This window comes from Hordeum vulgare, chromosome 4H (assembly GCF_904849725.1).
Source record: "Hordeum vulgare subsp. vulgare chromosome 4H, MorexV3_pseudomolecules_assembly, whole genome shotgun sequence".
Classification (NCBI taxonomy): Eukaryota; Viridiplantae; Streptophyta; class Magnoliopsida; order Poales; family Poaceae; genus Hordeum; species Hordeum vulgare.
In genome coordinates this window covers 13821407-13848480 of record NC_058521.1, presented here as the reverse complement: position 1 = coordinate 13848480, position 27074 = coordinate 13821407, and the positions used below count along the sequence as shown (strand labels likewise).

The 27074-nt window shown below is 48.3% G+C and overlaps 1 protein-coding gene and 1 pseudogene across 1 annotated transcript; one reads left to right on the top strand and one right to left on the bottom strand.

Annotated features, from left to right (window-relative positions):
• Window positions 1-21937: 21937 nt before the first annotated feature.
• LOC123450188 lies at window positions 21938-23207 on the top strand (annotated as a pseudogene).
• Window positions 23208-23379: 172 nt separating this feature from the next.
• LOC123451039 (UDP-glycosyltransferase 91B1-like) lies at window positions 23380-25231 on the bottom strand. Its single transcript, XM_045128056.1, has 2 exons — window positions 24706-25231; window positions 23380-24600 (listed from the first exon to the last, which is right to left on the bottom strand). Exons 1-2 carry the CDS (start codon window positions 25138-25140, stop codon window positions 23644-23646), a joined length of 1392 nt encoding a protein of 463 aa, XP_044983991.1. The 5' UTR covers window positions 25141-25231; the 3' UTR covers window positions 23380-23643.
• Window positions 25232-27074: the final 1843 nt, after the last annotated feature.

Below are 27074 nucleotides of genomic sequence, written 5' to 3'. Positions count from 1 at the left end.
GCTCCTCTAAAACAGCACTATTTCTAGCAACTTGAGAGCAAGCAAATCACACCTAAACATGCATTTCTATTGCAACCAAAAATACCAGGGGCTAAACAAAACATCCAAGAACAAATTCCTAGTTGACAACTCCGTCAAACAACGCACGGAATAAATCCTACGAATTAAACAAAAGGGCATCACGGCAAAATATCTCGCGAACTAACTTCCTCAAAAGCTAAAACTAATTGCACAGAAAAATCCATGGGATTTTTCTACCCCGAAAACATATAAAATATGTGGGGTTTGTAACGCAAAATAAAGCCACACAATAAAGCGGGAAAAATAATCCTAAACATGAAAAATAATCTACCGGCTAACCCCTACAGGCAAAAATACGAGTGACCGCGCTAAAATACGTAGAAATATGGTCCCTAAAACATGGACATTAAATCTATGGCATACGGGCAGTTCAAACACGCGAGGAAAATAAATGCGGGCACCTACTTATGGAGACAGCACGTAAATCCACGCATTAGGCACTCTAAACGGCGTCAAATGAATACACAAGTTCCAAAAACGGATACTACGCGAAATTCTACACGAAAAGCATATAAAAAACATCGCGATCCGACTTACGGACGTTAAACTACGGGCGTTTAAAAATCTAGTGTTTTCCTGAAAAATATAAAACTGAAAACCTAATAACTCACTAACGGGCCGAACCTCTAGTGGGTTCAACACGGCGCGAGCACAACTTAATTACACAGCGCTCGGGCACGATTAGAGGGGCTCGCAGGAGAGCTCACATTGGGCTTGATGGGCCGATCGGTGGAGAGGCTGGGCAGGCCGGCGGTGGTGGAGCTGGGTCGCGGAGCTGGACCGCAGAGCTGGGCCACGTGGCGCCGGTGCTGGCCGGCCCATGCGCTGGTTGGGGGCAGGGAGCGGGGCGGCGCTCGCCCTGTCGCCCTCCAGCTCGAGTACGGCCATGGCGGCGGCAGGCCGTCGCACTGATGTAGGGTGGCACGGGCTCCCGGCGGGTCGAGGAAGGCGGGGGAAAGCGGCGCTGGATAGATCCGACCGTCGGGGTTGCGTTCCTGGCGGCGGCGGCTCGAGGCGACTCCTCGACGAGGAGGTCGGCGCGCGCGGGATCTGGGAGTACGGCGGCCGGAGGAGGCTCTGAGCGGCGGCGGCTGTCGACGACGTGGGACGGGCCGGTCCTAGCGGGGGCTCCGGCGACTGGGCTCGCCGGACGGCGCAGGTCGAGGCGGGAGATGGCCCGGGACGCCGCGACGCGAGGGGGCGGCTTGGCCTGCGGTGGCGCGCCGGCCAGTGCAGGCGGCGACGGCTGCCTCGGGCCGAGATGGGCTCGGGAGGGCCTGCCTCGGGCTCGCGGGCCCGGCGGCGGCGCAGAGGAGGAGAGAGAGGTGGGAGAGGCTAGGGTTTCGGGTAGGTTGCGCGGATTTCGAGGAGAGATGAGAGGGGGCTGTCCGAAAATTAGAGGGGGTCTATATATAGACAACCGGGGGGCTCGGTTAACCGGAATTTCGTTCCGGATCCAACCGCGGGGTCTGATTCGGACGATTCCGTATGCGGGTACGGGTACGTGGCCGTGGAGGGGATAACCGGAGACGAGAGGGAGAGCGGGCGGCGCGACAACGATTTAAAAACACCGGCAGACGTCCGACGGTAGCCCGAATACGGTGCCGCAACGGTCGACCGTTCGGGTACCAGACGGTCTCCGATCGCGACGAAATTCGACAGGCGGCCTCGCTATAACTAAACACGACCGCATGTCAAATCTCAACCCGATCAGAGAAAGTTTTAAACGCACTTTAAAAACAGGGTTTCGACGGTGCCACGGGCGCGTGCGAGTGCGGTCGGGCTCAGAACGGACGACGACGCGAACCGACAACTAACAACGAATGCAAGTTTTGAAAACTGGCGGCAACGGAGATGCCGATGCAATGCTAATGATGCGCATGATGCGATGATGATGCGGCAACTGAAAATACGCACACGACGAAAACGGAAAGAAAAAGGGAAGCTTCTGGAACGTCGGCATCGGGCTGTCACAGAGACCTAGCTTAATTTATATTGGGGATTCATTGTAGGATAGGGATAGTGTGAGGCCTCCTTTGGTTCGAAGGAATTTCAAAGGAATTCTATTGGATATGATTTTTGAAGGAATTTTTCCTTTAGAGCCCTTCGATTCATAGGAATGGATTGAATACGCGAGATGAACTAGGGTTGGAGATGAGATGGTGCTGGTGAAGATGTTGATGAAGATTGATCCCCCCCACGAAGGAGGAAGCGTTGGTGATGACAATGGCTTCGATTTCCCCCTCCCGGAGAGGAATTCCTCCGACAGATTCGCTGTGCTGAAGAACAAAAGGGCCTCTGCCCAGGTTTCTGCCTCGAGACGGTGGCGCTTCATCCAAAAGTTATCTCTTGATTTTTCTTCTAAGGTAAAACACGCCATATAGGAGAAGAGAGGCGTCGGAGGGCCAAGCACGGGCTCCACAAGCCATTAGGGTGCGACCGGGAGAAGCCCTGTTGGCTTGTGCCCAACTGGCTGCCCCTCTTCGGTGTATTTTTGGCCCAATAATTCTCGTATATTCCAAAAAGAATCTCCGTGAAGTTTCACGTCATTTGGAGCAACTTCATATTTCTGCTTTTTTCTCGGTTTCTTGGTCTGGAATTCCAGTTTCGAGATACTGTTGGAAATATGCCCTAGAGGCAATAATAAAATGGTTATTGTCATATTTCCTTGTTCATGATAATCGTCTATTGTTCATGCTATAATTGTATTAACAGGAAACAATAATACACATGTGTGAATAAATAGATCACAATGTGTCCCTAGCAAGCCTCTAGTTGACTAGCTCGTTAATCAATAGATGATCATGGTTTCCTGATCATGGACATTAGATGTCATTGATAACGGGATCACATCATTAGGAGAATGATGTGATGGACAAGACCCAATCCTAAGCATAACACTAGATTGTATTGTTCGTATACTAAGGTTTTCTAATGTCAAGTGTCTTTTCCTTCAACCGTGAGATTGTGCAACTCTCGGATACCGTAGGAGTGTTTTGGGTGTATCAAACGTCACAACGTAACTGGATGACTATAAAGGTGCACTACGGATATCTCCGAAAGTATCTGTTGGGTTGGTACGAATCGAGATCGGGATTTGTCACTCCGTGTGACGAAGAGGTATCTCTGAGCCCACTTGGTAGAACATCATTATGAGCTCAGTGTGACTAAGGAGTTAGTCACAGGATGACGTGCTACGCAACGAGTAAAGAGACTTACCGATAACGAGATTGAACAAGGTATAGGTATACCGACGATCGAATCTCAGGCAAGTTATATACCGACAAACAAAGGGAATTGTATACGAGATTGATTGAATCCTTGACATCGTGGTTCATCCAATGAGATCATCGTGGAACATGATGGGTATCCAGATCTCGCTGATGGTTATTGGCCGGAGAGTGTCTCGGTCATGTCTGCATGCCTCCCGAACTCGTAGGGTCTACACACTTAAGGTTCGATGACGCTAGGGTTATAGGAAATTGTTATACGAGGTTACCGAAGGTAGTTCGGAGTCCCGGATGAGATCCCAGACGTCACGAGGAGCTCCGGAATGGTCCGGTGGTAAATATTGATATATATCATTTATTACCATGCATGACACATACTCCCTCCGTCACGGTTTAGAAGGCACGCTTGAAAATCTCTCGGACCAAGGTAGTCATCTATTGGCTGTGAGATGTAGTAGGTGTAGATGCTAATGCGCATAGTCAACTGAGAAAATACTAGTACTAATGCGTGAGCAGCAAATTGGGAGGACGCATGCATGACTAGTAGTACTAGTACTCCCTCCTTTCCGGTTTATAGGGCTCAAATCTGAAATCTCATCAACCAAGGTGAATTGTGAATGGATGACACTAGTTTAAACTAGCCAATGAAATATTTCTCACATATGCAATTTCCAAGGTAATAAATGTAGCATCCTTCCTTTCATTGGACTTGCATGGTGGATATAGAAAACGATGCATGCATAGTCACTCATCTCCTTTCTCTAAACTCTATGAATTAAATATGGCGTGAGACTCAAAGCACTTTAACTCACTTAGACTCAAAATGAGCCTAATATAATGGAAATTTAAAAAAGTTGAGATGAGCCCTATAAACCGGAAAGGAGGAAGTACTAGTTAATAAAAGTAATTGCTTTCGCCTTAAAACTTGTTTATTTTGAAAACGCACGTAAGTTTAACTGTGTCTTTTAAACCGTGACGAAGGAAGTAGTAGCACAACATTTAATATGATACGGTATCATAATATGATACTCAACTCTCTTTTTCTTCGTTTAATTATATGCCACCTCATCAAAATTATCTAGTTAGCATACATGATACTACATGCTCCCTTTGTCTAAGTATATAAGGCATGCGCGTAGTTCTAGGTCGTTAATTTAACTACTGTATTATTTATAATAAATAATATATCATTAAATTTATGTGAGGATGTAGTTTCTGAATATGTAATTTTTATCGCATATAATATATATTTAACTAGTTAAATTAACAACCTACCATTACGACCAGCCTTATCAGGCTCTAGTTGATTGATGTCACGGTCAAGAATTGAGTTTCATTTCTCCTTGGTCTCTGTGTTTTGGCTCCCGGGTCCTTTAAACCCGCACGGAGGGAGTACCACGAAGCAAGCTTGATCCTGGATACGAGGAGTGAACGACGTGAAAAAGATTCCACGACATAAATGTGTCTTTCCCGACTAACATAAATTCGATTTCTCTATTTATGTACCAACACAAGAACATACAATTCGGATTCATTTTCTGCATGCTTCCCAGAAGGGTCAACGAGTTGTGAGCATCAAGAGAAGCCCTGGTCAATGCATCGGTAGGCATGGCAGACCATCTGGAGCCAGCGCAGGGCAACAGGCATCCCATCCCAAGCCGGGAGAGCCGGTGCGCAGGGACCAAGGCGTGTAATCAATCCGTGATTAATTCCCTTGAAAAACTCCCGTGATTATCGCCCTGGTTCTTCAACTCCCTCCATGCTGCCAACCAAAACGAGAGATTTTTTTTTTTTGCTGGGCAATTTTATTTTTCAACCAATACGAGAGATTTTCTATTTTACTTTTTTGACGATTGAGAGAGCTTTATATTCTAACAAAGACATTTTATGACAGTAAAACCGGGTCGAATCTGAGTCCTCTTACTCATCCACACACCATAACTTTGATTGTTGCTGGCTGTCTGATACCCCTCCTCTCACGTGCACTGCCACAGTTTGTACGAACGCCGACATCTGGCGTGGAGCACCTCAGTGTTCGCTCTCTGTTTATCGATATGTTTTAACTCGACGAGACAACATACTACGACGTGGACATGTAGATGTTTAAGATGACCCATGACAGAGACGAAGGTTGTTGCGAGTACGGACAAGTGGATGACTTAGAGTCCACGTAGCTGGGCACATACACCAAACAACTCGATTTGTACACCGGACAACACAAGCAAGAGGGGAGGACGGCTACGATTTTGATCCAAATGAATTTGTTGTCAATCCAAAGAAGACTTTAGCATGAGCGAGATTGTTGTGCGATTCGTGGTTGACCACTAGCATCGATGTGCCCATGTGTGACAGCCCGATGCCGCCGTCCACAAGATTCCCCTTTCTCTTTCCGTTTTCGTCGTGTGGCTTATTTTATTTGTCGTGTCATTATCGCATCACGCGCATCATCTGCATTGCATCGACATTTCCGTTGCCGCCAGTTTTCAAAACTTGCATCCATTGTTAGTTGCCGGTTCTCGTCGTTGTCCGTTCTAAGCCCGACCGCACTCACACGCGCCCGCGGCATCGTCGTAACCCTGTTTTAAAAGTGTGCGTAAAACTTTCTCTGATCGGGTTGAGATTTGACGTGCGGTCTTATTTTAATATAGCTAGGCCGCCTGTCAAATTTCGTCGCGATCGGAGTTCGTCTAGTACCCGAACGGTCGACCGTAGCGGCACCGTATTCGGTCTACCGTCGGACGTGTGTCGGTGTTTTAAAATTCGCTGTCGCGCCGCCCGTTCTCCCTCTCGTCTCCGGATATCCACTCTACACGGCCCCGTAACCGTTCCCGCGTTCGGAATCGTCCGAATCCGACCGCACGGTTGGATCCGGAACGAAATTCCGGCTAACCTAGCACCCCCATTTGTCTATAAATAGACCTCCTCCTTAATTGTAGGCAGCCAACCCCCCTCCACCTTGATTTCCGCACCGCCCACCTAACCCTAGCTCTCTCTCCCGCAACCTCTCTCTCCCCAGCCGCCGTGGGCCCGCCGAGCCCATCCGAGGCCCGCCCGGGCCCGGATCGCGCCGCCCCCAGCGAGCCTCCTCTCCATACCCGAGCTCCCGCACCTCCCGTCGCCTCCGCCTCCTCGTCGTCGCCGCCGGAGCGCCGCACCACCTCGCCGGCGGTCCCGTGGGCCCTGCCCGCCCCATGCAGACCCTCCTCCGCGCCGCTGCCGCCTCGGCCCGACCTCCCTGCTAGCCATGGCCCCGAGCTGCAGCGAGCCGCAGCCGCCATGTCCGCATCGTCGGCCGCCCCGGAGCCTCCCGCTCAGATCTGGCCGGCCACCCTCGGATCAAGCCGCCCTCACCCCGTCCCGGTCCTCCCCTGCTGCGCCTCGCCGGAGGTCGCCGGTCCCGCCGTCTCCCGGCCGTCGCCAGTCCTCCTGCGCGAGGAGAACGACGCCCAGCGAGCGCCTGCGTGCCCCTCACCCCCGTGGGCCGGCCTGGCTAGGCGGCCCACCAGCGCTGCGCCTGGGTCCTGATCGCCCCGGCCTGCCTCTGCCTCCTCGCCGGCCTGGGCTAGGCCCAGGTGAGGTATTCCCCGCCCCAGCGCGTTTTAATATGTTGCGCTTGACCTGTTCGACCCATTAGGGATTTACCATGGTTTAGGAATTTCTAATTCCAGAATATAGGCATATATTAAAATGCCCGTAACTTTTTATCCGTAAGTCGGAACAAGGCGTATTTTATATGGTTTTGGTGTAGTTTTGCGAGTAGAACACGATTTCACAACTTGCATATTTATTTGACGTTGTTTAGCATGCCGTATGCATAGTTTAGCGTGCTGTCCTAATATGTTTTGCCCGTAGTTTATTTTTTCTTGCGGACCGGAGTGCTCGAGTGCCTTAGGTTAAATGCTTATGTTTTAGGGACCATTATTCCATGTAATTTAGAGCGGTCTTTGGTATTTTTGCATGTAGGGATTGCCGGTAGATTATTTTCCCGTGTATAGGTAATTTTCCCTCATTTATCTGTGGCTTTATTTTGTTGTGCAACCCAACATATTTTATATGTTTCCAGGGTATAAAAATCTCATGGATTTTTCTGTGCAATTAGTTTTAGCTTTTGAAAAAGTTAGTTCGCGAGATATTTTGCTATGTTGCCCTTTTGTTTAATTCGTAGGATTTATTCCGTGCGTCGTTTGACGGAGTTGTCAACTAGAGAGTTGATCTTGGTTGTTTTGACTAGACCCTGGTAATTTTGGTTGCAATAGAAATGCATGTTTAGGTGTGTTTTGCTTGCTCTCAAGTTGCTAGAAATAGTGCTGTTTTAGAGATGCTGAAATATTTCTAAGTCTGGAATCTGTTATTAGTTTGTTGCTGTCTTGTCTTGCTTGCATCTTGTGATCTGTATCTCTTTTGAGGTTGGTCCAATGGAGTCAATTTTGCTCCTTGTGTTTCTCTAGCTTGCTGTAAATTTTCATGCCATTTGGAGTCCTGTAGCTATAGGTTTTGCCGCTGTCAATATAGCTTCAGATCGAAAACTGCACTTTGAGGAGGTGTAATTTTCACTAAGTCTGAAATAGTGTGTGAGATGCCATTTTGTGTCTTCTTTTCCTAGTGCTCCTTGCTGCCATGCTAGTTGTTGTTAGTTGTTTATAGTAGTGCGTCTTGCCCTCTTTCGTGCCATGCCTTGCTTGAGTTTATCGAAGTTGTGACAGCCCGATGCCGACGTTCCAGAAGCTTCCCCTTTTCTTTCCGTTTCTGTCGTGTGTCTATTTTATTTTGTCGCATCATTCGCATCATTTGCATTGCATGGACATCTCCGTTGCCACCCGTTTTCAAAACTTGCATTCGTTAGTAGTCGCTGGTTCTCGTCGTTGTCCGTTCCGAGCCCGACCGCACTCGCACGCGCCCGCGGCACCGTCGAAACCCTGTTTTTGAAGTGCGTTTAAAACTTTCTCTGATCGAGGTGAAACTTGGCACGCGGTAACGATTAGTTATAGCTAGGCCGCCTGTCGAATTTAGTCGCAATCGGAGACCGTCTGGTACCCGAACGGTCGACCGTAGCGGCATCGTATTCGGGCTACCGTCGGACGTTTGTCGGTGTTTTAAAAATCGTGTCGCGCCATCCGTTCTCCCTCTCGTCTCTGAATATCCCCTCTACACGGCCGCATACCCATACCCGCGTTCGGAATCGTCCGAATCCGACCCCGCGGTTGGATCCGGAGCGCGATTCCGGTTAATCGAGCCCCCCGTTTGTCTATATATAGGCCCCCTCCTTAATTTTAGGCAAACAACCCCTCTCCACCTCGGAATCCGTGCCACCTACCCGAAACCCGCTCTCTCTCTCCTCCCTCCCTCCACTGCGCAGCCGCCGGCCCGCCCCAGCCCGGATTGGGCCCTCCCGGGCCCATCTGGCCGGTCGCCGCCGCCTGCCGGGCAGCAGCTGCCCGAGCCCGCGCTGCCTCGCCGGGGCACCTCCACCAGCCCCTCGCCGAGGTGCCCCGAGCACCTCCCTCTGCCGCCGGTCGCCGGAGCAGCCGATCTTCCAAGCGCCCACCGTCGCCGCCTCAGTCCGCCAGCAGCCGCCGGCGCCTAGCCCCGGCCGCCTCGCGACGTTCCCCGCAGTTCCTCGCCGGCCGCCGCCTCGAGCGCTCGCCGGGGCACCGGCCGTTCCTTCCCCCTCCAGATCCGATGGATCCCGACCGGATCCAGTCTTCAGCGCGCCCCGCCGCCGGTTCCAGTGGCCACCGCGGCCTCCCTGCCGAGCTCCCGTCGGGAGGAGCACGACGGCTCCGCCTGGCCAGCGAGTTGGGCCGCCGCCTCGCGCCTGGAGCCCGACCAGGCCCATCTGCGGCCTCCCGCTCGGCCCAGGAGCGCTCCTGGGTCGGCCTCCCCACCACCACCGCCTGGGCCCCGAGCCCCCTCCTCTTAGATCCGGCCCAAGAGCCGTGGTGAGCCGGCCCCGTTAACCCCCGCCCAGTGCGTTCTTATTTATTTAAGCGCTTGCTCTGTCAGGCCCATGTACGAATTAGGCCCGTTAGAATATTTTAGGATTTTCCAAAGATTTGTTAATTTAAGAAAATGCTAGATTTTAAAATGACCGTAGTTTCTAAACCGTAAGTCAGAACGACGCGTTTTATATATGGTTTTGTGGTAGATTCGCGCGTAGAATATGATTTTGGAACATGCATAATTGTTTGACACCGTTTAGCATGCAGAATGCATAGTTTTACTTGCTGTCCTAATTTGTTTTGCCCGTAGTTTATTTTTCGCGCGTGTCCGGATTGCCCGTATGCCGCATTAGAAATGTTCATTTTTTAGGAATCATTTTTGCATGCATTATAGAGCGGTCATTGATATTTGCGTGTAGGGATTTGCCGGTAGTTTATTTTCCCGTATATAGGTTTTATCTCGCATTAATGTGTGGCATTATTTTGTGTTGCAAACCCCACATATTTTATATGTTTCCAGGGTAGAAAAATCCCATTTTTCTGTGCAATTAGTTTTAGCTTTTGAGCAAGTTAGTTCGCGCGATATTTTGCCGTGATGCCCTTTTGTTTAATTCGTAGGTTTTATTCCGTGCTTCGTTTGACGGAGTTGTCAACTAGTGTTTTGAACTTGGGTGTTTTGTTTAGCTCCTGGGATTTTTGGTTGCAATAGAAATGCATGTTTAGGTGTTGTTTGCTTGCTCTCAAGTTGCTAGAAATAGTGCTGTTTTTAGACGAGCTGAAATATTTCTAAGTCTGGAATCTGTTATTATTTTGTTGTTGTCTTGTCTTGCTTGTAGCTTGTGCTCTATAGCTCTTTTGGGGTTGGTCCAATGAAGTTAGTTGTTCTCCTTGTGTTCCTCTAGCATGCTGTTAAGTTTCATGCCATTTGAAGACCTGTAGCTATAGTTTTTGCTGCTGTCAATATTGCTTCAGATCGAAAACTGCACTTTCACGAGGTGTAATTTTCACTAAGTCTGAAATAGTGCGTGAGATGCCATTTTGTGTCTTCTTTTCCTAGTGCTCCTTGCTGCCATGCTAGTTGTTGTTAGTTGTTCGTAGTAGTGCTTCTTGCCCCCTTCCGTGCCATGCCTTGCTTGAGTTTATCGGAGTTGTGTAGCCGTAGTTGTGGGGCGTAGAAAATGCCATATGGCTGATTTTGGCAGATTGTAGCGTTTTCTTGTTTTGCTCGTAGTTTTCGAACCGTAACTCCGTTTTGATCGTGTCCTACATGAAACTTGCTTAGAATCTTGTGTAGTTTCATTTTCCCTTGCTGGTTGGGTGTTTTGAAGTGCTCGTAGCCGTCGTTGCACACATATTGCATTCATGCCATCATATCTTGCGGTGCTTGTATCTTTTGAACCGTAGCTCCATTGGAGATGCTCTTTATGTGTAGATTGCTTGCCTTGACGCGTAGAATCACGTGAACCTATTTGTTTTGCTGTTTAACAACCAATTAAATGCATTAGTTCAGATCTGGACAGAATTGTAAATTAACATGTGAGGTCGTTTTGGAGGTGCTATATGTCATTTCCGACCTCACTTAAAATGCCTAGATAGGTAGTTTAATTTCCGCTTCACCTCTTGCATGTTTGACAACATTAATATTGCCGTGTAGATAATCGGGAGTGAACTAAATAAATAACGTGGAGTTTCGTCAATATGCAACTCGTGCATCTTGAACTTCACTTAATGTGTAGTGTTTGATTGTGTGATTTGCCATGCCGTGACTTGCATGTATTCAGTAGCTCATGCATCATATGTGCTGTGCATCGTGTGGTGAATTTCGTGTGTTGATGCTTGTTTCCGTTTTCCCCGTCTCGATAGAGTTCCGCAAGCGTGTCGGATGTGAGGACCCGTTCGACTACGTCAGTTCGTCTGCTTCGCGGAGTCATTCTTCTTCCAAGCGGGATCTCAGGCAAGATGATCATTTCCCTAGATACCATTACTATCATTGCCTTGCTAGTTATTTCGATGCTATCGCTTATATCTCGTTGCCTACCACTGTTAAATATCAGCCTCTCAACAATGCCGTGAAAACCTTCAACCTGTTCAACCTAGCAAACCACTGATTGGCTATGTTACTGCTTGCTTAACCCTGTTGATAGCGTTGCTAGTTGCAGGTGCAGATGCTTCCATGTGAGAAACATGGGTTCCTTGTTATATCACCATATTTAAATGCTATTTAATTTAATGCACCTATATACTTGGTAAAAGGTGGAAGGCTCGGCCTTTCTAGCCTGGTGTTTTGTTTCACCTTTGCCCCCTTAGTTTCGGTACCGGTGTTATGTTCCATAAATGAGCGCTCCTAACACGATCGGGGTTGTTATGGGGACCTCCTTGATAATTCATTTTAGATTAAAGCTGGTCTGGCAAGGCCCAACATTGGTACTACATTTGCGTAAACACCTAATAAAATTGCATAGGGACTTTCCGGACCCCGAGGATAATTTAATCATCCCCCGGGCGAGTGCTCCTCATGAGTGTTGGCCCCAACTGAGCGATGTCCGGCGCCCCTCTGGTCACCCGGAGGTTTAGCGATCCCGACGTCTAGCTCATCCGCCGTGTCCTGAGAACGAGGTACGCGACTCCTATCAGGATCGTCGACACATCTGGCGGCCTTGCTGGATTAGTTTTACCTTTGACGAGATATCTTGTGCATCGGGATTCCGGTGATGCTTTGGGTAATCTCAGAGTTGTGGTTTTCCACTAGGGAATCCTACGAGATCGCCAGCTTTGTGATTGAGGATTTCTATGCGGCTTGTGATAATTTGTGATGGACTAGTTGGAGCACCCCTGCAGGGTTAAATCTTTCGGAAAGCCGTGCCCGCGGTTATGTGGCAACGTGAAAACTTTGTTTAATACTGGTTCTAGATAACTTGAAGTTAACTTAATTAAAATATGCCAACTGTGTGCGTAACCGTGACTGTCTCTTTCGTGAGTTCCTTCTCCGATCGAGGACACGGTGGGGTTATGTCTGACGTAGGTAGGTGTTTAGGATCATTCATTTGATTATCAGTAGTTCACGTCCGTTATGCGTAGATCTTCCCCCTCTTATTTCTTGCACTCGTAAGTTTAGCCACCAAATATATGCTTAGCCGCTGCTGCAACCTCACCACTTAACCACACCTCACCCATTAAGCTTTGCTAGTCTTGATACCTTTGGAAATGAGATTGCTGAGTCCCCTGTGGCTCACAGATTACTACAACACCAGTTGCAGGTACAGGTAAAGGGTAATTGACGCGAGCACGTTGATTGTTCATTTGGAGTTGCTTCTTCTTCTTCTTCTTCTTCATTGATCTAGGATGGGTTCCAGGCCGGCAGCCTGGGATAGCAAGGATGGACGTCGTTCTTATTTTTTCTCGTTTGTTTTCGTCCGTAGTCGGACCCTGCTCTTACTCTTGATGATTATGTAATGTACTGATGTGACTTTGATGTAGCTTGTGGCGAGTGTAAGCCAACTCTGTATATATATCTCTTCTTTTCAGTACATGTACTTGTAACGATATCCATTCTTGCAACACGACGAGATGCGCTTCTATCCCTGACGAGGCCTTCGTGCCAAATTGAGTATAGGGTCGCATCTTGGGCGTGACACCATGGCAAGGAGCAAAAGGGCGCAACATTTTGGGCGAACATTCATAATTGGTTCCATGAGCACAAGCATTTCGAACGCTACACCAACGAACTAATCCGCAAACGTGGGGTAAAGTTGATCAACCATCAATGATACATCATCCAAAAGATTGTCCAAGTATTGAGACCATTTGAAGCAACTAATCAGTCGGTGGCCAAGTGGAGCACACATCACCGATCAAGCAAGTTGTTATGTGTGTTGGTCATTTGGCTGGATGCAACTTGAAGACAATGTTTTTTCTTCGTATTCTTCTCGTGCGTGCAACTTGTTCTTGAAGGCGGAGAAGAAGAATTTTGCCTCATGCATTGTTGGCTGAAGTTGAGTGGACAACCCAAGTGAAATTTATTGATTGCCAACACCATCAAGATCGTTGGCATCGACACCGAGGAAGAAGTGGGTGATTAAACCCACCCAACAAAAGAAATGTCCAAGAAAGTTAGAGGAGAGTTCTGAGGAAAGAAGTGGGAGGAGGAGAAGAATAAGAGAGAATGGGTGACGGACAAGATGACGGAGAGGTTTGAGGACATCTTGAAGAAGAAGGAGGATGCATGTGTCAAACGCTTCGACATCAAGGAGAAAAAAGACCAAGATGTTTAACATGTTGATGTCAGCGACCTAGAAGAAGTTTAAGCTCGGAGAAAAAAAGACAATGTTTGAGAAGAAGAAGGTTGAGTTCACGTCTGCTTCAGAGGACATGAAGATGTTGGACTTGAAGATGGAGGGGTTGAATGACGATGCAAGGATGATCGTGCAAGTCGTCTGTGTTAGGATGTTCAAGCACATGACAGCCGAGCTAGAGACGGCCGAGGAGGAGTATGGTGAGAAGGAGTCGGCGACAGGTTGAGAGTGGAGGCTACGATAGCCGGGACGACAAGACAATAAATCTATTTTTTTACATGGACTCTCGTATTGGGATTCTTTTGTGATCCAACATGTCACTATGTGATCAGACACTATGCATTTTATTTTAAATTGCTCGGACCTGAACTAACGTTTAGGAAATGCAGTTGGCTAACCGGCTCCAGCATCATTTGGAGGTTCCCATAGTCAGGGCGGCAAGACAATAAATACATTTTTTACACAGACTGCCGTATTGAGCTTTTTGTGATAAAAAAGTTATATTGTCTTTTTATTTTATTTTTTGTAATCGAGCGCTATGTATCAGGCACGTTTCTATCATGTACGCTGATACTACCTCTGTAAACAAATATAAAAGTATTTACATTACAAATTAATGATCTAAACGTTTTTATATTTCTTTACAGAGGAAGTACTATATAAAGATGCTCTGCAGCAGTTTGTCAAAAGAAAATTTGCTCTGCAGCAATAGTACTCTGTTTCAAGAACCAAAAAAGTGGTTTACATAGATTGGAGCTCCCGTATCTTGAAGAGATTATTGGAGGTTAACTGAACCTAACTTAACTCCCATTTTTAAGGCAAGGCCTAGCTTAAATTATATCGGAGGTCATTTAGAGGAGGATTGTTGCTCTAGAATCAGATTGAACCCCTGGTCCGATTTTCATCTCGAAATAGTCATTGTCCATGCCTGGTGCCTCTCCCACCACCAGCTCTGGCTCCCTGGAAATGGATCACCTGGAATGAAAATGTGATGGTCAATGAGGTTTATCCGTGGTATGGGTTGTGCAACAAGCTTACCCGTGTAGTATGAAGTTGCGGACGCATGATCAACAACATACGCAACCATAGAAAATAAACACAAAACATATGATTCAAACCTTACTTCTAAGATTATTTATCAAAATAAGAGATGAGCAAGCCCTAAATCTATGACTAAAATGTGTTATGGACCTCAAGAGCCAACAAAATCCTTACCCAGCCTCTTGATGGCACTGTTGTACCTCATTGACAGAAGACGTACTCTGATGCATTAAGACACACTACAGTAGAACTATCTTCTACTTACAACGATACCACTGCAACATTGGAAACCACCATCTATGGGCTACCAGACAACCATTGCAGAAACAGGTTAAGATGAGAAGGCTTTAAGCTTACCAGCCATGGATTCCGCAACCCTGGTCGCGCTGCAGCTGTTTCTGCTGCTGCTCTCCTTGGCCTCTCGTGTCAGCTCATGCACCGAGCAAGAGGAGCACTCCCTCCTCCAGTTCCTCACCGGGCTTGTTAGGTTGATCTCTTCTGCGTGGGCCCAACGACCCACCGGGCCCTTGATCTATGCGCCCTGATCGGGGGCGCCCAACCCGTTATGGTTGGTGGACCCCTGTGACATGCGCTATATATAAAGTGGTGGGGGCCGGGGCGCACGGTACGGGGTTCACCGCGCCGCCAGACTACCCACCTAAATCCCCTTCCGATCTAGGGTTAGCGCAGTGCTCACGGGAAGCACCACCCACGACCACACCTTCTCCCTCACGCCACCGACGACTACACCGGCACCGATGGCCGGAGCAGGGAGTTCATCGGGCTCGGGATTAGGTGAGTACATGGTAACTCCGGATCTATCTATGCCTAGTCGATCTACGGCTTCAACATTGGTATCATGAGCCACTAGGCAGAGATTTATTCGGTACAAAGAAAAGAAAGCATGTTTCCCCACCCCTACGAACCCTAGATGGGCATGGCACCGAGGATGGCTACGGCCTCGTCGGAAAAGAAACGCCGCCGCAAGGCCGCGCCTGTTCCTCTCGATCCCCACACGCATCGGCAAGCCGAGGTGCGGGCAAGAAGAACCTACCCCCTCGGGGGCTAAGTACAGATCAAGATCCGAAAGAAAAAACAAAAAGAAGATCGGATTGAAACCGACAAAAGACAACAAAAAGAGAAGGGGGAACGATGCAAAACAAAGGCAAAGGGCGCCACTACCGAACCGTTTGACGGCAGCGCGTTCACCCTAGAGGTGCTCGCGCAGCCGGCAAAGGGGACGGAGGCGGCGCCGTAGAATCACGCAACCAGGGCCATGGTTCTCGGTTGTGGTGGTCTAAGGTAAAAGAAAACGAACCGCAGCCGACCGCTCGACGGCGGCGCACCCACCGCAAGGCGTGTGCGCAGCCGGCGAGGGGAAGGCCACGGCTCCGGTATGAAAAAGCCGCCCGAGAGGTATGACGCGGGGCTCAGGGACCTCCTCGGCGGGGCATGCATGCCACGGACGCGAGGGAAGGCCACGGCCGCCGCGGAGCGCAAAGGGAAGAGGAGCGGCACCAGCTGCTCCCCTCCAAAGCACCTCGCGGGAGGTAGATAGAGGGCGCGCTCGGCAGGAGAGATGAATCTCACCGCCGGCGGCCGGCTCCATTCCTGGCCACGGGATGCTTGGGAGAGAAGGGGCCGGCGCCGAGAGGTACTGCCGCTCGAAAAGAAGAAGAGAGGCCAACGGCCTCCCCCTCGGCGGGGCAGACATCGCGGCGCGGAGCCCTCGGCCGCCACGACCGGCGGCCACCCACACGAGAGGAGCCGTCTGGCAGAAAGGAGAGAGCAGCGCCAGGGGGAAAGAATGAGCTAGGGTTTTTCGGTGGGAGCGGCTCCAGGCCCCTTTTGAAGCACCGATAGACCCGCCCGACCGTCAGATCTCATCCGACGGCCGAGGCCGAAAACCTAGCTCGGCAGCAGGCTCTGGTTGGGCCGCGCGAGGGGCTGCGCCGCCCCAGTGGGCCGGCAGGAGCCACACAGCTGCACTGGGCCGCCACAGAAGGGGCGCCGGTTCGGCCGCCAGAAGGGCTCCTGGTCTTGCGGGCGCGCAGGGGGAAATGGGCCCAAGTCGGCCTTTTTCCTTATTTTAAAGGATTTTATGTTTCTGTCTATTTAGACAGATATAAAAGTGTTTTCTAGACGTTTTTTCTATGAAAATATGTTTAGAAAAATAGAAAGTAAAAATGTTCAAAGTTTCTGTAATTTTATACAGAATTGTTATGTTTTTTTCTGTAAAGAAAAGTAAAAGGGTTTTTGAGAATAAAATAGCTTTCTCAGAAAAGGAATAGTTCATGAATTTTATAAAAGCATTAATAAAGTTGATGAATTTTATTTTAAATGACAGAATTATTTTCTGTTAAGTTAAGAGGCACATGAAATTTTATTTCACGTTTTCCGCTGCTAAAAGCAATATGGAATATGATCATGTTGTTATTTTGACCGACGTTGTTTAATCACACGGTCATATTGCATATTGCAAAATGATGCATTTATTTCTATCATTTGCCCAATGGTAATGTAGATTAATATGCATAGGCAATTATATGATTATGTTAACCAACGTTATTTAATGCATATGATTGTCGTACTGACTTCGCTTATTTGGTGATTTCAGGAGGTTTCCATCTGATGAGCTGCCTCAAGGAAATTCCGACACTCAGGGGAGACAACTACTCTGAGTGGAGGAAGAAGGTGGACATGGCCCTCTGCATTGCAGAGGTAGACTGGATGCTGGAGGAACCACAGCCACCTGCACCTGCAGACCCAGTCAGAGAGGCTGATGAGGATGATGAGAGCTGGGACAAAAAGAAAGGAAATTATGAAAAAGAGGTGATGTCCCACTCCATCAGCAACAGGCTATGGTTAAATGCCAACAAGAAATGTTTGGCGTTTATAAAGAACACTATTGAGACCACTATCGTGGGATCAATTGCTGATTGCCCTACGGCAAAAGAAATGCTGAATAAGATAAAGAGTCAGTTTACTGGCTCTTCTAAGACGTATGCCACCCAGTTGATCAAACAGCTGGTAACAGAGAGCTACCATGGTGGTGGCCATGGCATAAGGGAGCACATCCTTAGGATGAGCCACACGGCGGCTAAGCTCAAACCTATGGATGCGGATCTGGAGATAAAACCAGCTCTCATTGTCCACCTGGTGATGGCATCTTTGCCTAAGGAGTTCGAGACCTTTGTTGTCAACTACAACATGCAGCCCGAGACTTGGGACATAGAAAAGGTCATCGCAATGTGCACTCAGTAGGAGGAGAGGATTAAGGCCTCACATGGTGGATCTATCAACTATGTGAAGGAAAAAAAGAAGGGCTTTCCACCCAACAAAGCTTCTCCCTCCAAGCCACAGGGCAATGGCAATGGCAATGGCAAAGCTCCTGTCTATTTTCAGCATAGGCACATTCTAGTGGACAGGGAAACTTGCATCCACTGTAAGGAGAAAGGGCACTACAAGAAGGATTGCCCTGTTTTTCTAAAGACCTTCATGGCGAAGAGAGGTAAAGATATAGTTTCTTTTGTTAATGAATCCTTGTATACAAAGTTTATGAAATCTACTTGGTGGATTGACTCAGGAGCAACTGTTCATGTTGCAAATTCTTTACAGGGATTCAGTTCGACGATATCTTTGCCAAGAAATTCAAGAGGAATTGAAGTTGCGAACGGTGTCCAAGCCGAAGTTGAAGTTGTGGGTGACGTCTCCTTGAAGCTAGCCGGTGGTTTCAAACTTCTGCTTAGGGATGTGCTTTTCGTACCTTCATGTAATAGGAACTTAATAAGTGTTTCCTGTTTAGACAAAGATGATTATCAATGTTTCTTTGGACATGGCAAATGTGCCATTTGGTCTCATAATGATTATGTTGGGGATGCATTTCTTCATGATGAGCTTTATTTATTATCGCTATGTGAAAAAGCGCCCTATGTGTTGAATGTGAATGAACAAAATACTTCGTCGAACAATGATCAAAAGAAAATAAAAAGAACTCACGACTCCTCGAAACTATGGCACTGTCGATTGGGCCATATTTCCAGGGAGAGAATAGAAAGATTAATCAAAAATGAAATTCTTCCAAAGTTGGAGTTCTGTGACTTAGAACAATGCATGGATTTCATTAAAGGGAAATATGTAAAACAAATAAAGAAAGGAGCAAACCGAAGCACATGAACACTAAAAATTGTCCACACTGATATTTGTGAACCGTTTCCGGTGAAAAGTGTGGACGGTTATGATTCGTTCATAACGTTCCCAGACGATTACTCCCGCTTCGGTTACATTTATCCAATCAAAGACCGACATGAAGCATTGGATAAATTCGAGATATTCAAAGCTGAAGTTGAAAATCAGCTTGATAAAAATATTAAGATAGTGAGGTCTGACCGTGGGGGGGAGTACTACGGTCGACACACTCCATATGGCCAAGTCCCTGGACCTTTTGCAAAATTCTTGCAAGAGACTGGCATTGTTGCCCTGTATTCCATGCCGGGCGAGCCTCAGCAAAATGGAGTAGCTGAAAGGCGTAACCGTACTCTCATGGATATGGTACGCAGCATGATGAGCTACTCAGACCTTCCGTTGGGATTGTGGATGGAGGCGCTTAAAACCGCCATTCACATCCTCAACAGAGTTCCAAGCAAGTCGGTGCCCAAAACACCGCACGAGCTCTGGACAGGAAGAGTGCCATCCCTACAACACTTAAGAGTGTGGGGATGCCCTGCGGAGGCCAAAATGTTTAATCCAAATCTTGGAAAGTTAGACCCGAAGACAGTGAGTTGCCATTTCATTGGCTACCCTGATAGGTCAAAAGGTTTTCGTTTCTACTATCCAGACAGATACACAAAGTTTGTGGAAACGAGACATGCTGTCTTCTTAGAGGACGAGATGATGAGGGGGAGCCGGGTAGCTCGGACAATTGATCTTGAGGAGAAAAGGGTGCATGCACCCATTCCGATGATTCAAGAGCCATTTTTCTCACTACCCGATGTAACTCCAACCATGACAACTGCGGGAGAAGGTCCGGAACCTGTCCTTCAGGAGCCGACTGAACCCGTTGTTGATCATGAATTGGAAGTGCATCAAGAAATAGTAGAAAGTGTGCCCGACAATGAGGCACTTAGAAGGTCTAATAGAACAAGAAGACCCGCTATTTCTACTGATTATAAAGTATACAATATAGAAATGGCCCACATGGAAGGTGATCCCACCACATATGAGGAGGCCATTAAAAGCCCTCACTCATCAAAATGGATAGAGGCAATGGAAGATGAGATGAAATCAATGAGTTCCAATCATGTTTGGGACTTAGAGATTATTCCTAAAGGAGCAAAGACAGTAGGCTGCAAATGGGTCTACAAAACAAAGTATGACTCTAATGGGAATGTAGACAAGTATAAAGCCCGACTTGTGGCAAAAGGATTTACACAAAGAGAAGGGATAGATTACAACGAGACCTTTTCTCCGGTCTCTTGTAAGGATTCCTTCAGAATCATAATGTCACTAGTTGCTCATTTTGATTTAGAGCTGCATCAAATGGATGTAAAGACGGCGTTTCTAAACAGTGATTTAGAAGAAGATGTCTACATGAAACAACCCAAGGGTTTTATCATGGAAGGCAAGGAAGATCTAGGTTGCCGTCTAAAGAAATCCATTTATGGGCTAAGGCAAGCCTCTAGGCAGTGGTACATCAAGTTCAATGATACTATTAAAAGATTTGGATTCCAAGAAAATGTTGAGGATAATTGCATTTATGCTAAGTTTAAACATGGGAAATATATTTTCCCAATCTTGTATGTGGATGATATCTTGCTTGCAAGCAATGGTATTGGTCTACTACAAGAGACAAAGAAGTTTTTATCCTCACATTTCGACATGAAAGACCTTGGTGAAGCTTCATATGTTTTGGGCATTGAAATTCACCGAGACGTGAAGAATGGAGTCTTAGGACTCTCACAGAAAGCATATTTAGAGAAAGTTCTCCAAAAGTATAATATGCATAAGAGCAAAGCCACACCTGCTCCCATAGTCAAGGGCGATAGTTTTGGGAAATATCAATGTCCCAAGAATCAGTATGAGCTCAATGAAATGAAATCAGTACCGTATACTTCGGCTGTTGAAAGTTTACAGTACGCACAAGTGTGCGCACGCCCTGACTTAGCTTTTATCACCGGAGTACTCGGTAGATTTCAAGCAAATCCAGGCCAAGAGCACTGGAAGATGGCAAAGAAAGCTTTGCGTTATGTGCAAGGCACAAAGGAAATCATGCTGACATATATGCGATCTGATTCCCTAGAGATAAAAGGGTACTCCGACGCCGATTTTGCGGGAGATAGAGATGATAGAAAATCCACGTCTGGGTACGTGTTCACTCTCGCAGGGGAAGCTATTTCATGGAAAAGCTCTAAACAGACCATAGTTGCATCGTCTACGATGCAAGCAGAGTTCATAGCATGTTTTGAAGCCACCGGGCAGGTGATATGGCTAAAGAAATTTATACCCGACTTGAAAGTAGTAGATTGTATCCACAAGCCACTAAAGATATACTGCGACAACCAGCCCGCAGTATTCTACGCTCACAACAACAAGTCCAGCAATGCTGCCAAGACAATAGATATAAAGTATTATGTTGTGAAAGATAAAATCCAGGATCAGAATATAAGTCTCGAGCATATAAGTACGAAGTATATGCTTGCGGATCCGCTAACGAAAGGCTTACCACCCAGTGTGTTCAAGGAACACTTAGCCGGCATGGGTTTGATGGAAAGCCTATGATCCCTGGATAATAAGAGGCCCAGAAGTAAATGAGTTTGTTTCAAAACAAAAGATGTGTTGTGGCTGTATGATTCTATCGACAATTAAGCTGTGACGATGAGACATGCTCTACACGCCTATATGTGATGGAACAAATAAAAGTATAAAGTCAAAGTGAAAGTTGAGATCAAGGGGGAGAATGTTAGGTTGATCTCTTCCGCGTGGGCCCAATCTATGCGCCCTGATCGGGGGCGCCCAACCCGTTATGGTTGGTGGGTCCCTGTGACCTGCACTATATATAAAGTGGTGGGGGCCGGGGCACACGGTACGGGGTTCACCGCGCCGCCAGACTCCCCACCTAAATCCCCTTCCGATCTAGGATTAGCGCAGTGCTTACGGGAAGCACCACCCACGACCACACCTTCTCCCTCACGCCACCGACGACTACACCGGCACCGATGGCCGGAGCAGGGAGTTCATCGGGCTCGGGATTAAGTGAGTACATGGTAACTCCGGATCTATCTATGCCTAGTCGATCTACGGCTTGAACATGGATTCCGCAACAGGTTAAGATGAGAAGGCTTGAAGCTTACCAGCCATGGATTTCGCAACCCTGGTCGCGCTGCAGCTGTTTCTGCTGCTGCTCTCCTTGGCCTCTCGTGTCAGCTCATGCACCGAGCAAGAGGAGCACTCCCTCCTCCAGTTCCTCACCGGGCTATCTCAAGATGGCGGTCTCGCCATGTCGTGGAGAAACAGCACCGACTGCTGCGAATGGGAAGGCATAACCTACAACAGGGAGGGGGGGGGGGGCGTCACTGAGGTCTCCCTGGCATCCAGAGGGCTTGAAGGGCGCATCTCGCCGCACCTTGCCGGTCTCACCGGCCTGCTGCGTGTCAACCTTTCACACAACTCATTCTCTGGTGGCCTTCCATCGGAGCTCATGTATTCCAGAAGCATCATCGTCCTCGACGTCAGCTTCAGCATGCTTAGTGGGGTGCTGCACGATCCGCCATCTTCCGTTACCGCCACCCGGCCTCTACAGGTACTGAACATCTTGAGCAACCAATTCGGTGCAGAATTTCCATCACACACATGGAAGGTGATGCAGAATTTGGTGGTGCTCAACGCCAGTAACAACAGCTTCACTGGGCACATACCGCCTTCTATTTGCCTCTCACCATCACGGGCCATGCACCATGCTTGCCTTTGTTACAACCAATTGAGTGGTGGTGTTCCTGCTGCACTTGGTGATTGCTCCATGCTCAGACTGTTCAAGGTCGGGCACAATAAGCTAAGTGGCACTCTCCCTGTTGAGCTCTTCCATGCCACGTCCCTGGAGCACCTCTCCTTCCCCAGCAATGGATTACAAGGAGAACTTGATGGAGCAAGCATAGTAAACCTCAGTAATCTGGTAACTCTTGACCTCAGGGAGAACAGATTCAGTGGAAAGATCCCACGCTCCATAGGTCAGTTGAAGAGGCTAGACGAACTCTATTTGGGTAACAACAACATGTCCGGGGAGGTGCCATCAACTCTGAGTAACTGCACACGTCTCATGGTCATTGATCTGAAGATCAACAACTTAAGTGGGGATCTAGGCAGGGTCAACTTCTCCACCCTGCAGAACCTAACACATTTAGATGTATTGAGAAATAACTTCAGTGGCATATATAGTTCCAGAAAGCATATGCTCATGCAGCAATTTGATTACACTGAGGGTGTCGTTGAACCATTTCCATGGTGAGATCTCACCAAGAACAGGGAATCTGCAGCACCTATCCTTCCTATCACTTGAACCCGGGCCTGACGACAACAACCTTTGTGGTGTCCACCACTTCATCCAGAAAAGCTTCTCGCTAAATGAATGAAAAAGTTAACGACACAAACAAGACAATACCCAGCCGGGGCCATGGCGACGAAAATAGAGAAAACCGTGCCCGACAAAATAAGCGGACCCCAAAACGAGCTGAATTTTTTTTTAACACCCAACGCGAATCTCTATGCAAGAACGGACGAACAACGATTTCGAATGACAACAAATTGGAAAACAGTCAACTGTAAAATAGCAAATCCGTAAAAAAAAAAAAAAGAAAGATTATATCATCTTTCTAGTTACACGTAGCTTAACTAGTAGAGGAAAAACCGGGTGCTTACGATATATAGTTGCACGTAGCTTAACTAGTAGAGGAAACACTGTAATCTGGCATGAACCAGTCAACTAAAAAGTTACCACTAGACAAAAATTCACACGAGCAAAATTACATGTATCATGGGGAAAAACTAAAACTAAAACTAAAATCGCTTTCATGCCTTGTAGGATCTGAGCTGCTGAATAAACCCGTCGATGCACCTCTCATGGCAAGCGCCGTCGGCGACGATCTCCTGCATCTTCTTGGCGTTGGCCGTGAAGACCCTCCTGCCGTCTTCCTCCACGGCGACGGCCCGCACCGTCGCCGCGACGTCCTCCCTGCGGAACGATCCGTCGCTTTCGTCTCTCGGCACCTGCATCCCGACCTTCCTCCCCTCCATGAGCCTCGCGTTGGGCCCCTGGTCGCTGGAGATGGGCAGCATGATGAGCGGGTGCCCGAACAGCAGCCCTTCGATGGTCGAGTTCCACCCGCAGTGCGTCAGGAACGCGGCCACGGCGCCGTGCGCCAGCACGCCGATCTGAGGAACCCACCCGGTCACCACCAGCCCGCGGCCGCGCGTGCGCTCCTCGAACCCCGGCGGGAGGACGGCCGCGTCCGGTGCGTCGGTCGGCTTCCGCAGCGCCCAGAGGAAGCGCGCCCCGGAGAGCTCCAGCCCGAGGGCGAGCTCGTGCACCTGCTCGGCGCGCAGCGGCACCTCGCTCCCGAGCGCGACGTAGACCACCGACTTGGCCGGCTGCGCGTCGAGCCAGCGCACGGCGGCGTCCTCCTTGCTGACGCCGCGGCCTCCCTCGGGCGACGGCGGGAGGAGGCCGAGAGGGACGACCGGCTTGCCCGCGAGCGTGGTGAGCGCGGCGACGCTCTCGGGCTCCCACTCGGCGCAGCTCCGGATGGCCACGAGGTCGCTCCTCATGAGCGTCAGGAAGTAGCGCTCGGCGACCGTCATCCCCGATGCGTTCTGGGTGGTCATCAGCTTCCTCCTCTCCGTCTCGAAGCTTGGCGCTTCCGCCGCCGGTCGCTCTTTCCCGACGGCGGCCGCGGCGTGCTCCGACACACCTCGGGCGAAGCCTGCGATCACGGTCGCGGCTCCCAGCAGAAGCATCACGCACGGAACCTATATATAGCAAGCAGTACACGTTGGTATGTCATCGTCGGCATGGATCGATGAGTTGTATACGCCCATGGAATTGAAGCAGCAACAGAACAGTGATAATAAAACCTTATTTTCGACGGCGGCCGCGGCGGCCCAGTGGTGGAAGGTGTCGACGATGAGCCAGTCGGGCCTGCTGCCAGCGCCCTCGGCGCACGCGGCGCGCAGGAACTCGGAGAAGGGCGCGGCGAGGCCGTCGAAGGCCTTGCGGTGCAGCTCGAACTTGTCGTAGGGGACGTCGTTGGTCGACTCGGCGCCCTCGGGGAGGCCGTCGACGTGCGGGAGCGGCAGCGCGACGAATTCGACGAGCGGCGCCACGGCGGGCCGGAGCGGCGGCAGGCGCGCGATGTTGCGCGGCGTGGAGACGAAGGAGACGCGGTGGCCGCGCGACGCCAGGCGCTCGGCGATGTCCAGGCACGGCAGCAGGTGGCCCAAGGCGAGCCACGGGCAGATCACCACGTGCAGCGGCGAGGAGGAGGAGGAGGAGTTGCCGTCGCCGTCCATGCCGATAGCAAAGCGCAGCCCACGCGAATACAGTAGATTGGAATTCTTTTTCCCTTGTGGCAGTGCAACTTGCCTTTTTTTTACTGCATTTATATAGTCGGATCGCGTGGGGAGTCCATCCCCAACACAATAAGAAATTGTACGCGTGACAGACTCCAGCGAATTTGGTATCCAGTAAGTAAGTATCCTGGTCATGGATGGCATCGTCCAACCTCACCTTGGGATCACTTGTGAGGCTCCATTTAAACAATCTAACCTAATCTAATCTTAACAAGTTTGAAAGAATACAACATAAAGCTGGCGGGCTTGCATAAGTGACAACGCCAGGTTGAAAGGTTTCCCGTATTTTAAACGAATCGAAGCAGTTGGTAAGGAGCTGGAGTTGACGCTTCCTATGGTGCCAACTGCCAAGTGGCGTCACTTGTGGATACGTCATCGACGGGAACTTGGTTTTTCAACGAAAGCGGCACACACAAGCCATGCATTTTGGCATAGATGATGCACTGTCAAACTGTAAATTCAAAATGCTGCATGCCGTTATCATGCACGTTATCATGCACGCATCGCTCTTACAGAGAGAATAGCCTACAGGAGAGAAGAAAGAATTTTAACGGGAACAATCCGATGAAAGAAGAGTTATGTTTAGTGGATAGTGCTACCACTAACACAATTCTAAGGGAAGCAAAATATTTCCAAACTCTTACTAAGAGAAAGGAAAATGTTATGACCATAACAGGAAGTAACAAAGCAATTATTGGTTCAGGAAGAGCCACATTCACACTTCCTATGGGTACTACTATCGTAATTCAGAATGCACTCTTGTATCCTGAATCTACACGTACCCTTATAAGTTTCAAAGATATCCGATCTAACAATTTCCATCTAAAAACAATTGAGGTGGATAACAAAGAATTTTTGCTTTTAACAAAAAGCAACGGATATGCGGAACAAACTCTTAAAAAATTCCCTTCATTTTCATCCGGATTATACTTTACATACATAAAACCCGTACCTTATGTTGCGTACAAAATAATTTTTTCAAAATCTTGATAAATTCAAGACTTGGCATGATCGCCTTGGTCATCCCGGAATAGGTATGATGAGAAAAATTATAAGTAATTCTGTTGGTCATAATTTACCAATTAAAAGATTTCCCAAATCATCAGATTTTGTATGTACCGCGTGTGCTACCGGGAAATTGATTACTAAGCCATGTTATCTTAAAGTTAAAAATGAGTCACTTAATTTTCTTGAAAGAATTTATGGAGATATATGTGGTCCAATACAACCTCTATCCGGACCATTTAGGTACTTCATGGTGCTAATCGATGCATCTACTAGATGGTCACATGTGTGTCTATTATCCACACGTAACCATGCATTTGCCAAATTAATTGCTCAAATCATCAAATTGAGAGCGAATCATCCTGAACATGGGATAAAAACAATAAGAATGGATAATGCTGCTGAATTTAGTTCACGCGCATTTAATGATTATTGTATGGCTTTAGGAATCCATCTAGAACATTCAATACCCTATGTTCATACTCAAAATGGAATGGCTGAATCTTTAATCAAAAGAGTAAAATTAATTGCTAGACCACTATTACAGAATTGCAATTTACCAACCTCTTGTTGGGGACATGCGGTTTTACATGCTGCAGATCTGATGCAAGTCAGACCAACTGCATATCATGAAACTTCCCCGTTTCAAATAGTACGTGGCAATCAGCCAAGTATTTCCCATCTGCGAAAATTCGGTTGCGCTGTATACGTACCGATATCACCACCGCAGCGTACATCTATGGGCCCTCATAGGAAACTAGGAATCTATGTGGGATATAATTCTCCGTCAATTATAAAATATTTAGAACCCCTAACAGGGACCTGTTCACAGCTCGGTACGCTGACTCAATCTTTGACGAGGACCATTT

What these genes read in the sequence shown, in the direction of transcription:
- LOC123451039 (XM_045128056.1), bottom strand. Translation starts at nt 25,140, where the DNA reads ATGGACGGCGACGGCAACTCCTCCTCCTCCTCCTCGCCGCTGCACGTG. An exon ending in CGGCCGCCGTCGAAAATAAG is followed by an intron (nt 24,601 to 24,705) that starts GTTTTATTATCA and finishes TGCTATATATAG; the next exon opens with GTTCCGTGCGTGATGCTTCT.